Raw genomic sequence first — 12,838 nt, 5'->3', positions numbered from 1 at the left:
AGGGGCACCGGTGTTGAGAATCAGGGTGGAGGATGTGATATTTCCCACCCGCACTGCCTGGGGTCTGCCCGTCAGGAAGTTCAGGATCCAGTCACAGAGGGCGCTGTTGAGCCCGAGGTCTCTGAGCTTGATGGCCAGCTTGGAGGGCACAATGGTGTTGAATGCTGAACTGTAGTCAATGAACAGCATTCTCACATATGTGTTCCTGTTCTTCGGGTCCAGGTGTGAGAGGGCAGTGTGGAGGGTGAGGGCTATGGCGTCGTCTGTGGACCTGTTTGCTCTGTAGGCAAACTGCAGGGGGTCCAGAGATTCAGGGAGGGAGGAGGTGATGAATAATTTGACTAACCGCTCAAAGCACTTCATTATGATGGAGGTGAGTGCTACTGGGCGGTAGTCGTTGGGGCAGGTGATGATTGTCTTTTTGGGGACAGGAATGATGGTGGAGTGTTTAAGACATGTGGGGACTACAGACTGCAGCAGGGACCTGTTGAAGATGTCTGTGAACACCTCTGCCAGCTGAACTGCACACACCCTGAGAACACGGCCAGGGATGCCATCAGGTCCAGGAGCCTTGTGTGGGTTAACCCTTTTAAAGGATTTACACACATCTGCCCTATTTAAAACAAAAGGGCAGTGTAGCTCCTGGTCCCTCTGTACCTCCACAGCCTGGCTCCTCTCAAAGCGTGCAAAAAAACTGTTTAGCTCATCTGGGAGAGATGCGCACGCAGACACTCCCGCAGCACCCCCCGCTGCTCCTTTGTAGTCAGTCATTGTCCTTAGTCCCGCCCACATATTCCTAGTGTTACAGCCTTTGAAGTCAGATTCCACCTTGTCTTTGTACTGTCTCTTTGCATTTTTTATTGCTCTCCGGAGATCATACCTAGACTTCCTGTACTCCTCCAAATCTCCCGCTGTGTGCGCGAGAGTGCGCACTTTCAGTTTGCCGCGCACCTCACCGTTTACCCAGGGCTTTTGATTTGGGAATGTCCGTACAGAAACCTTCGGTACCACGTCATCGATGCATTTCCCAATGTAGCAGATGACAGTGTCCGTGTGTGTGTTGATGTTATTGTCCTCAAACACACTCCAATCCGTGGATGCAAAGCAATCCTGCAGTGCTGAATCTGACTCCTCGCTCCATCGTTGTACTGTCCTTGTTATCGGTCTGTCCCTTTTAAGTTTCTGCTTGTACGCAGGCAACAACAGTAGTGAGATATGGTCTGATTTGCCGAAGGGAGGGCGAGGGAGAGCCTTATATCCATTCCGGAAAGGGGAATAAACATGGTCCAGTATGTTTCCCCCGCGCGTCGGGAAGTTGATGTGTTGGTAATATTTTGGCAAAACCTTCTTCATGTTGGCGGTGTTGAAATCTCCGGCCACAACGAACGCCGCATCTGGCCGTGAAGTCTCGGTTTTATCAATAAACCCAAACAGCTGATCGAGTGCCGTGTTGTTGTCGGCGAGTGGCTGCGGCGGGATATACACTGCTGTTATCACAACAGATGTGAATTCCCTCGGCAGATGGAAGGCCCGACATGAGATCATGAGGTGCTCTAGCTGTGCGGAACAGTCCGATGAAATAATCTTCACATCTGAGCACCAGTTGTTGTTAGTCATTACACACACACCGCCTCCCTTACTTTTCCCCGAGTTTGCAGTCCGGTCCTGACGAAAAATAGAGAATCCGTCAGGGACAATAGCGGAGTCCGGGATAGCGGGGTTGAGCCAAGTCTCAGTGAGAATTAACACGTTACAGTTCTTAATGTCCCGTTGAAAAGCAATCCGGCTTCTGAGTTCATCTAGCTTATTTTCAATGGATTGAACATTAGCCAGAAGAATACTCGGAAGAGGGGGCCGATTCTCACGTTTCCTCAGTCTGACCAGCAACCCGGCCCGGCATCCCCGCTTTGTCTTCTTCTTGCGTCTCTCAGGTAGAACAGCAACAGGTAGCCATGGTGAATCTCCATTGTCTGTCGGAGGGTTAATATTGTCCACGAAGTTTCGCAATTGGAAAAGTTCCTCTCTGCTATATTGTATGGCAGAGTAGGTGCGGTCGGCTAGCATGTTGCGAACCATGTTAAAAGTAAAACGGCAAAAGTAAAAGAAATATGTACAAAATACGAAAATGGGCAAAGTTGGAGAGGAGCACAAAGACGATGCGGCCATCGTCACCGGCGTATCTCAAGTTCTCTTTATAGTCGTTCTATAATTGTATAAATGCAACAAACTTTAGTTTTTGTACATATAGTATAAAGTATAGTGTAGTATAAATATGTTTTGCAGCTCCAGACAACATGTATTTGATGGAAGTGAGGGCAGATTGGCTCTTAAGATAGTAAAGGTTGCTGACCCCTACCCTAACCCTATCTCGGATCACACGGCAGTCCAATCCACAATTTATACTATATGTCACATGTAGGCCTTTTCAGGCTCACATCTAGATTAGCCTGTGCCAAAAGTGTTGCATCCTCGCCAAAAGTGTGCCGTATATTTACCAAAAGTGGCCCAGATATGTTTTAAGATAACCGGGCCACATTTGCTGCATCAGTTGTTGGCCACTTCAGGCTCATATCAAGATTTGCCGGTACCAATTGTGCTGCATCCTTACCACAAGTGGCCCACGTCTGTTTTTTAATATTTGGGCCATATTTTTCATGTCAAATGTGGGCCACTTTAGGCTCACACTCTGATTAGCCAGTGCTGACTGTGCCGCATCTTTGCCTAAACTGGCCCAGATATGTTTTAAGATAACTGGGCCACATTTGCTTCATCATATATGGGCCACTTTTGGTTTACACCCAGATTAGCCTTTGTCCATTCTGCCACATCTTTGCCAAAGGTGGCCCACAGTTGTTTTGTGATATTTGGGCCACATTCACCATTTCCCACATGGGCCACTTTAGGGTGACATCCAGATTACACATTGCAGGAGCACCGCATCTTTGCCAAAAAAGGCCCACATTTGCTTTGGGATATGTGGGCCATATTTGCTATTTTACAAGTGGGCCACTTTAGGCACACATCCATTTGGTCCGGGCCAGAAGAAGGCGAGCAGTGCCGCATCATTGCCTGAAGTGGGCCACATCCGCTTGCTATCTGGGGCTCCATTCACTTTCAACATGCTTCATTTTGTCGTCTCTCATTGTTCATAAAGTTATTACTTGTGGTCTAACCCCTATGACCTCCTTTCTCTCTTGTAAAAAAAACTCCTCCCCCTGTCCTCATTCAAACTAATATTTCCCTAACCTTTTTTCACTCTCTTCATCACTGCTTCCCAAAAGCTCCTGGCTTTGATTTGCAGCTCAATCCTTGCTAAAAAGCTCAAGACCCCATCCTCTCCTCAGTACATCATCCTGACTTAGCCTCCACCATCTCAGCTTGAATATATCCCCACCTCCACCTCCATTTCCTACTCGTACCCCGAACAGAAGCCGGTGGTCTTCACACCTCTGACTGTGGCCAACATCCCCATAGTTATAACTTAGAGAGCACTTTTACCACAATGCTCGGGCATAGAGGATACAGATCTGGGTTTATTTTCACATTCACATTACTTCATGTTCATCTCTTCTGTGCATGCTCACTGTGGGGTCTCTTCAGCTCCCTTTAAAGGAAAAATCCACCCTTAAAGGCACAAATATAACGGCACTTAAGTTATTGGATCTTTTATGTTGTTTTACGTTTTTATTCCATTAGATAATGGAAAAATGCTTATCTGCAAATATTTTCCAAGCACTACTAAAGAAGGGGAATGAGAAATATTTAAGCAAAAGAGCAATTATTTTTCAATACATTTTTTTTTTAAATGTGTTATTATTTAAATACTGCACATATTTAAGAACCTTAATTTGTTTTTAAGCATGTTTATCTATGGTCAAAAAATACATATATCCAGGGTTGGATTTTTCCTTAAAGTGTCTTCATATCTCTCATATCATTTTGCCTTCCACACAAGTCTCTTTGTGTGGCTGCATGCTAATTGCTAGCCTGGGCTGGTACCTGTCTTACATCAAAACTCATTCTGTGGCTGGTGTGACCCGGGTGAGGAAGACTGGCTCTTATTCCCATCCCTCCTCTTCACCTCTCCTCCTCCCTCTGTGTCTGAATGACAGGTTGTTGCCCTGGTCTGCAGCATTGTCCTCCTGACACTGACCAAGAGAGAGCAGCAGGAGATCACTGCGCGATACAACCCTCCAACAGGAAGTTATCAAACCCTCCAACCAATTTTGTCCTGCAAATCCCTCGTCGGCTGGACGAGCTACTAACGTTAAGCTACGAGTGGCTACTAACGTTAGCTGCTGTCTACTTCTCCTCCCAGCTCGATCATCTGCCATGCTGTGGATCTTTCTGTGTTTCTGGCTCTTTCCCCATCTCTGGTCGGCAGGTCCAGGGACGTGTACACATAGACATCGAAGTGGGCTTTAGCCCCTGCCCTTTTTCTTCCTCCAGAGAAAGTTATGTTTTTAAATATTTATTTTTGCTGCTGTTTGCGCACAGTGTCCCTTTCCAAAAAATATATATTGATTGAATAAAAAATAAAAATATCAGGTCGGGAGATTAGACTGTCAAGTTCCGATGCTCTCTCTACCCTCCCTCCCTCCACGTCTCGCGCACAGCGGTGCGGACAGTCATCGGCAGTCACCTCAGACAGACAGGTAGCAGCACCTCCCACCTCACAGTCCCATGTTATGCCGGCTTTTCTTGGCTTGTTTGAAGGTGAGTGGTGATGAACAAATGACTAAACTGCCAGTGCCTCTAGCTTACAGAGCTTAGCCAAAAGCCAAAAACCAAATTGTTAACTAAGGTGGTGGCTAATGGATAAGTTAGCTCATGGGCGTAGGCTAATGTACTGTACTTAAAGGGAGACACTACAGGTGAATACAGTAAAATGTGTATCTAATAACGTCATCACAATCGCCACATTGATATGCAAATTAGACGTTACATATAGCCTAATCAAATTGCGCCAATTTGCATGCAGTTACCAAGGCATTGCAGGAGAAAAGGAGAAAAAATAAATAAAAAATACATATCACCTCACAACTTCCCCAGATAGTCAAGTCAGTATTTTCCCCTGAAATGTTATGTTTAAATGCAGATTAGCTTAAAATCTATAGATGAATTCAGACAGGTAGTAAAACGAACATCATTTATATGTGTTTTTTGGAAGTTTTCTTTCCATTAGTGAAAGAAAACATTGAAGCAAAATAGACCAAAATGTACAAGTACATGAAAAAACGATATTTTTGCCTGTAATGTCCTTAAACAGTAACTTCATAATTCTGATTGTTGTCTGCTCTTGTGCGTAGTGTTAGTTGAATTATGTTGAGTATTAAACAATTGCGTGAGTGTGAGGGTATTAAAATAAATGTGTCAGTAAGTCTTTTATAAATTATTATGGGAAGTGCCCTTTTTCTCACTTGAGCTCCTGCCCCCCCCAAAATGTCTGTGCACGTCCGCAGGTCCGTGGCAAACACAAACAGCTACCAACTCTGCATCTGTCCTCCTGACCCTCAAGCACTTGATGTAAAAATCCATTAGCTCATTTAGACCTGAATAATTAGCACAACAAGGTGAAAAAGTAATCTTTATAATGCAAAAGATGCTGACAAAGACTATGTAACATTTGTAAACATATATTTAAATTATTATGACAAATATGTAAAATTAGACAATACATTTAAAAGCACAAGTATACAGACAGGACGTCACAATTAAATAAAAACATATGTTAAATAAAAAAATTAACTGAAAAAGAAGTGACGAATGAATGCAAAATCCAGGATTCGACAACCCAACCATCAAAATACGGAGCGAAAAGTGTAACCACAAGAGTCAAGACATGAGCTAGACCTACTACTAAACGACTCACAGTATAAGTCTGAAAATTACCATTAAAAAAACGCTAAAATCACAAAAAAATCGAGAGGGACAACATAGAATAGCGGACTATACGTTTCATTTTCAAATGCGCGTTCCCGTGACAAGGGGTGCATTTCACGGCGGAGGTGCATGATTTTGCACAACACCATATGACGCTGAAGTACTCCATCACGCAGCTGCTCGAGTTAAGACATTACAGCACTCCAACCTGTATCTCAGCACAGTCAACACATGATCATTTTAATGTTTCCACCACAATATTCACATTTGTATTCCTTCATGCTCTTGCAATCTAATTGTTGTGATCAAATGCATCAAGTGTCTTGTTTAGTATTTCTTGTCCTTCTCTTTGTCTTTGCCCTGTAGTTTTTGCACTATACGTTTTCTAATAAATATTCCATTCGGGGCTTTTCCCCTTTTCTTCATCAAGACTTGTGTTTCTGTTATTTCCATGAAACAAAACCAGAGTGCAGGCAGTATGGGAAAAATAAAGAGCTTTTTGAACATTAAAGCATGGAGACATGTCACAGTAGAGACACTACATACTGATATACACCTGAACATCAGCAGGAGAGGACTCTTTAAAGTAGAGACACTACATACTGATATACACCTGGACATCAGCAGGAGAGAACTCTTTAAAGTAGAGACACTACATACTGATATACACCTGGACATCAGCAGGAGAGAACTCTTTAAAGTAGAGACACTACATACTGATATACACCTGAACATCAGCAGGAGAGAACTCTTTAAAGTAGAGACACTACATACTGATATACACCTGAACATCAGCAGGAGAGGACTCTTTAAAGTAGAGACACTACATACTGATATACACCTGAACATCAGCAGGAGAGGACTCTTTAAAGTAGAGACACTACATACTGATATACACCTGAACATCAGCAGGAGAGGACTCTTTAAAGTAGAGACACTACATACTGATATACACCTGAACATCAGCAGGAGAGGACTCTTTAAAGTAGAGACACTACATACTAATATGAACCTGAAAATGAGCAGAATATGACCTCTTTAAGTACAGTATTTGAGTAAATATACTTAATTTCACAACTTTAGTTTTGTTCCGTTTCATATATTCTCTGTCTCTCTAATGCAGGGTAATGTGTGTTTTTCAAGACACATGGTGGAGGAAATGCTACAAACAGAGGTTGTGTTGTTGCATATTCATTTACATTTTTTTACAGGAGCAGAATTGGGTGTGGTTCATTATAATTGTATGAGCCAAAGCCAAATGTACAATTTGTTTAATCGTTTATTTGAACTGGGACAATGCACATTAATTAACATTTTAAACAAAATAATGCTTTCAAATGTAAATGAGCCGGATTTTAGCTTTGAGCTAATGTCCATCCGTAGACTCTGCTGTGTGTGTGTGTGTGTGTGTGTGTGTGTGTGTGTGTGTGTGTGTGTGTGTGTGTGTGTGTGTGTGTGTGTGTGTGAGTGTGTGTGTGTGTGTGTGTGTGTGTGTGTGTGTGTGTGTGTGTGTGAAATTGAAAGAAAGGGGATATGTCACTACCTGTCCTTTGTTTCCAATTTTGTTATGTATGATTATACATTTCACATTTACACCAATTAAAAAATATCCACTACTACAGTAGTTTTTCATTTATTATTCTGCATTATAAATGATTGCAGTTGAAATGCAATGGGTGTTTGAATCCCTGTGATATTTGTGGAAATAAAAAAATAAAAATAACAATAACAGAAAAAGTAAATGCATAAAAGTGCTAGGGCTTTTTTTGTAAATCAAATATTTCTATAATACAGAACAATTAAGATGTATTCTTATTTATTTATAGTCTTAAAATGCACAAAATCAACATTCACTTTCATTCAGTGAGATCTCATTTCCTTAACTTTCACTCTTACCGTCATGTTCATATAGCCCCGCCTACTTTGTACGCCTACGCCTGCTTATAGGTTGTCTCTCATGTCCGTCACTCCTTTCAGCCAATCGAATGAGAAGGGGCGGGACATGACGCACGTCGGGGTATTAAAAAAAAGGCACGCTGCGTCTCCTGTGTTAATCCTATTGTGTTTTCTGTCTGATAGCAGCAAGGATTAAAGGCGTCAAAAGATATCCAGGTATTTATAACATTTTAAAGTTTATGTCGTTTTTTTGGCTGCATTACTTTGATATATTAACAGGAAAAAGCAATGATTTAAACATATTAAAACTGGTGTAATATGGCATTTACACGTAAAATATAAGTGGTTGTTATTTCTATGTGTGTATTTGTTTAATAGGTAGAAGCTTGCATTAGAAAAGGTATGCATAAATCAGGAAATAATTTGCTTTTCTTGTATTTTCAGTAAAATAAGCATCATGGCTCTGGATGATTGTGGCCGTCTCTGCAAATATACGTTGTTTATTTTCAACCTCATCTTTGCAGTAAGTGTGTTAAAAATGATGTCCTTCCTATTTTTTTACTTTATTGTGTTCTGAAGTTTTAACGCTGTGAAAAACTAATGGTTGTAGGTTTTTCTGAATGTGTTAGGAGGGTAACATAGACACTTGGAGTTCATCTCAATTGAATATTTCACCTCCTCCTTTCCGAGAGATACGAGGAAGAGACGCGAGGACAGAGGAGTCCTCAGGTATGAGTTGGGATGTCCTCGTTGCTCGTTCACTCCAGTGTCACCATAAACAACGCCCTTTACTTCTGGTGCGCGCAGTTTTATCACCTGTCACTGGACTTCCCTCCACATAAATCCCTTCAAACCTGGTATTTAGTTTTCTCATTGAAATGATTTCGTCCATCTCTTCCATTCATCTCTTTTATTATAGTTTTCTATTTATTATTTTCGGTCCTGTACAAAATTCAAAATTCAAAAGCTTTTATTGTCATTGTACAGAATACAACGAGATGTATAGTTACTGCTCCAGCGAGTGCTTTAAAAACAGACATATTAAAACACAGATTAAAAGGTCTGACAGTTACGACCAGCAAGTAGTGCACACAGCTTCGGATCGTCATGTAGATGAGCAGGATTAATAAATAAATAAATAAATGAATAAAATAGAATTATGATAAAATATATATGATAAATGTATTTGTTTTTCCAGGTATAACATTTCATTTAAGTTATAATTATAATCATAACAATAATAATAATTGATGGATTCATTTCATTATGGTAGGCTATTTGAGCTTGTTTCAGATCAACTTCTGTATTGGATGTTGTTATTTAATTTGTCCTACAGAAGAGAGACACAAATCACTAAAATATTTATTAGTTATGCTACCCGTATTTGTATATATCCTAAATGTTTGACTTTCTGTGGGTGTACCGCATGCATCAAAAACCATAAGTAGAACTGTAAGTTATTTATTTTATAATCAAACATTATTATTGAGTTCTGTTTGCAGCGGGGTAAAAAGGCTTTAAAAAGGCTCCCGTGTATGAATCTCACCATAGACATTAATGTCTAAAAAGCGATTTTTAATTAATGTCTATGGTGCTATTTTCAACCCGGTATCACGGCAAGACGTGAACATGTGACGATCTACCATGCTGGGAGACGTGAATATATCACGGTTTCGTCCCTTCAAACGTGACAGTTACACGGTATTGTTATCATGGCCCAACCAGTGGAGAAATACCCGGAAGTGCCTAGCAAATGGTCTACCGCGCCTATTGGTCGGTTTTTATTGTCAAAATTAGATGTTTTTAATTTATTTTTTAATCGTCACACTCGATTTTGCCGATTTTCTTGTTGCCCTAGCTGGTCGACACCTCTTTTAGCAGAAACAAAGGCTACATTAATGTATTAAATCGATGTTAATCCATGTGTGTGGAGGTGAGGATGTGGAATTAACGGACGTGACGTTGTGCGATTGCGTTGCCAGGCAACGCAATTTACAAACTCTTCAACTACAACCCTAATTATATTTTAAAACATTTTAGACAGCCTCACGAAATACTTTAATGTAAATTAAAATGTAAATGTGAAGGAATGTGTGTAATGTGGTGATTGACATTATTCACCCACGGATCTATGGGTTGGGGGTATTATTCCGCACGGACATTTTAGTTAACCGGACTCCTGTTGATGTGAAATCCGAAAACATTTAAAAAAAATAAAATAATACTTTATTCCGAGTTTGCTTGCTTTTCTCTTTGGAGGTCATCACATAACGACATTGTAATACACGGTTTGGCTGCATTAAATATGACACATCTGCCGTAGTTCTGTATTTATAGAGCCCTGATGAGAAGACTTCTGGACAAACAGGAAGCACTGCCGCCAAAACTGAAAACGTGACGTGGATCATAAATATATCCGCAATTAAACAACATCTTACATTTATTTTCACACAATACGTCTCCTTGCAGTATCAATAATAATTCGGCTGACTTTTATATTTGATCCAATTGGTAGATAGGCTGTATTTACACCATAACGGTGCACAGTTGATAGAAAGGCACATCTAGTGGTTAAAGCACGTTATTGAATTTGATTATTTGATTATTTTTCACAAAAATGAAACCATCAATAGCAGAGACAGAATTAACTGTCATTAGTAAACCACCCAAAAAAAAAGATCATAAATGGTTTTGTTTTATAATATATATTTTAAGGATAATAATAGCAATGTAACACTGTCTATGACACTTACTGTATAACACTGATTTGAAAAACATACAGAAAAAACTAATTCACTGCCCTTAATAAAGTATTTAATACATTTCAGGTGTGCTGTTTTGTTTAGATCATTGACATCTGGAGCTCTTTTAATGTCCTTTTTGATTATTGTTACACCAGGTCTTGTCAAAACCTTTATTCCATATTCAATATCCATTACTAAACAAAACAGCAATTCTACTCCACTACAATTCAGAGGTTAACCTGGTATTTTTACTCCACTACATTTATTTTAGTTACTTTGCAGATTCTGATTAATGATGTGAAATATAAACAACCCTTAAATCAGGCTTTAGTTACACCTGAGTAAAATTCAGGGAAAGGTGATTGTCAAGTGCCAACAATCAGGAGAGATATTTGATAGTTGCTGCTTGAGAAGACTAAACATTTATCTGCAGATCCCTATAAAGTATATTCATTACTCGTTATTCTCTACTAATAGTTCATTAAAGACTGTATATAATGGCTATTTTGCATATCCCTTTCAAGATTTCAAGATTTTCTAAGGATCATTGACATATCATATACACAACTAATTCAATAACGTGCTTTAACCACTAGGCGGTGCACACAGCCATAATAACTTTGTATTATTAGTGTAGGACACTTGTGTATGTATAATATCTGAAGATGTGTAGTTTTATTCATGTTTTCACATAAATGTACAGGATATTGCTATATTATTTCACATGTTTTACTTATAATATCTGATTTGTAAAACATCACAGACAGAAAGGTATATCTGTCATTTAACAGTAAGCTATTGAAATTCTGAATCCATAGATGTGTCTCCCATCACCCAAATCCCCTGACTATTCTCTCAACTCAGTATTTACATTCTTATATTCAAAGAAAATCAGTAATATCTTTAAAAACGACAAGTCCTTTTATATCAGCTGTGCACCGTTATGGTGTATAACGTATTTTTTTTCGGATTTCACATCAACAGTAAGTCCGTTTAACTAAAATGTCCGTGCGGAACAATACCCCCAACCCATAGATCCGTGGGTGAATAATGTCAATCACCACATTACACACACCCCTTCACATTTACATTTTAATTTACATTAAAGTATTTCGTGAGGCTGTCTAAAATGTTTTAAAGCTCCCATGTCATGCTTTTCCGGTTATTACCCGTCCCCTTGTGTGTTATGAAGGTTTTTATGCATGTAAACGGTGTGCAGAGTCAAAACCCTCAAAGTACACCCTGTAGCGAGTAAAACTCTAACACAGAAAATACCTCCCCAAAACGCCTCGTTGGAGATACGTCACTGCCCATTTGATTCTTCCGGGTACCGCCTGATGTCATGCGGTACCCGGAACGAAATGGACCAATCCCGAAGAGCTATGGCCACACCAGCAGCGGCGTGTTCCTCCTCCAGAGGTTCGAAGAACCGGCATTTCACAGACGAAAGCTTCCAAAACATTGCCCAGTTTGAGGCCGGATATGCACAGCTTGTTTGGACCGTTTGGAGCAGGGGAAGATCTGGGTATACAACCTGTAAGTTTGCATTGTTATTTGTGTATTTATCAAACAAGACTGTTTAAATGTGTAAACTGTGTTGGACTGCTAAGCCATTGACACAGTGCTAACTGTGCTAACTAAGTTGCTAGAGTTTCCATATATCAACTCTAATATCAGCAGATGGCCTTGCATACATGTATCTCATAGCAGGAGAATGTCTGCATTCACACACAAAATACCTATTGACAGTATACTCCGGGTGATTTGCCGGTCAGTCGCGAAACATAATTACATTATAGCTGGCGTAGCGATCTAACACACGGAGCTAGAGCTAGTTTTGGTCAGAAAAACATTTTTGTGATGCTACGTTGCTAGCGTTTAAATATATCAACTACAATGTCAGCAGATGGCCTTACATGTTTGTCATGGCAGGAGAATGTCTGCAGTCACACACACGGAATACTCATACAGTATACTGTACTGTGATTTACCGTACATTGTGACCGTACATATACTGCATGTAGCTAACGAGGCTAGCTGTATGCTAGCGCAAAACAATGTATTCATGCAAGTTACATTGTATGGTAGCAGAATACCCGTATACGATTGCAATTATAAACACGTTATTGCTAGCCTAATATGAACCACTAGCTTTTGTTCATAGTAGTTTTATTACACTGCATTATAGTTGCCTTTCCTCCAAGCTAACGTTCATATCGTGTTAGCTACCAAGGTAAACAAAGCTAGGTTAGCATATTAGCAGGAAAGCTGTTCATTACACAACTACTACTAACGAATCTAAAACAACTAAGTTT

General features: G+C 40.1%; 1 protein-coding gene across 9 annotated transcripts in view; it reads left to right on the top strand.

The window, feature by feature from the left end:
* The window catches only part of LOC117479983 (CD81 antigen-like), a 51,348-nt gene that overhangs the window by 14,364 nt on the left and 24,146 nt on the right, over window positions 1-12,838 (top strand). For 6 of the 9 annotated variants that reach the window (XM_034127105.1, XM_034127109.1, XM_034127111.1 and 3 more), the window contains exon 2: window positions 8,224-8,302. In XM_034127105.1, the coding sequence (XP_033982996.1) occupies window positions 8,237-8,302 (66 nt within the window). In that variant the 5' untranslated portion in view covers window positions 8,224-8,236. Of the gene's footprint in view, window positions 1-3,281; window positions 5,009-7,915; window positions 7,996-8,223; window positions 8,303-12,838 lie in introns of those variants that run through there. The other 3 variants (XM_034127104.1, XM_034127106.1, XM_034127108.1) reach the window with 3 other exon arrangements.

This window comes from Trematomus bernacchii, unplaced genomic scaffold (genome assembly GCF_902827165.1).
Source record: "Trematomus bernacchii unplaced genomic scaffold, fTreBer1.1, whole genome shotgun sequence".
NCBI classification, from domain to species: domain Eukaryota; kingdom Metazoa; phylum Chordata; class Actinopteri; order Perciformes; family Nototheniidae; genus Trematomus; species Trematomus bernacchii.
The sequence above is the reverse complement of the archived record's forward strand: the minus strand, read 5'-3'. Positions and strand labels throughout refer to the sequence as shown.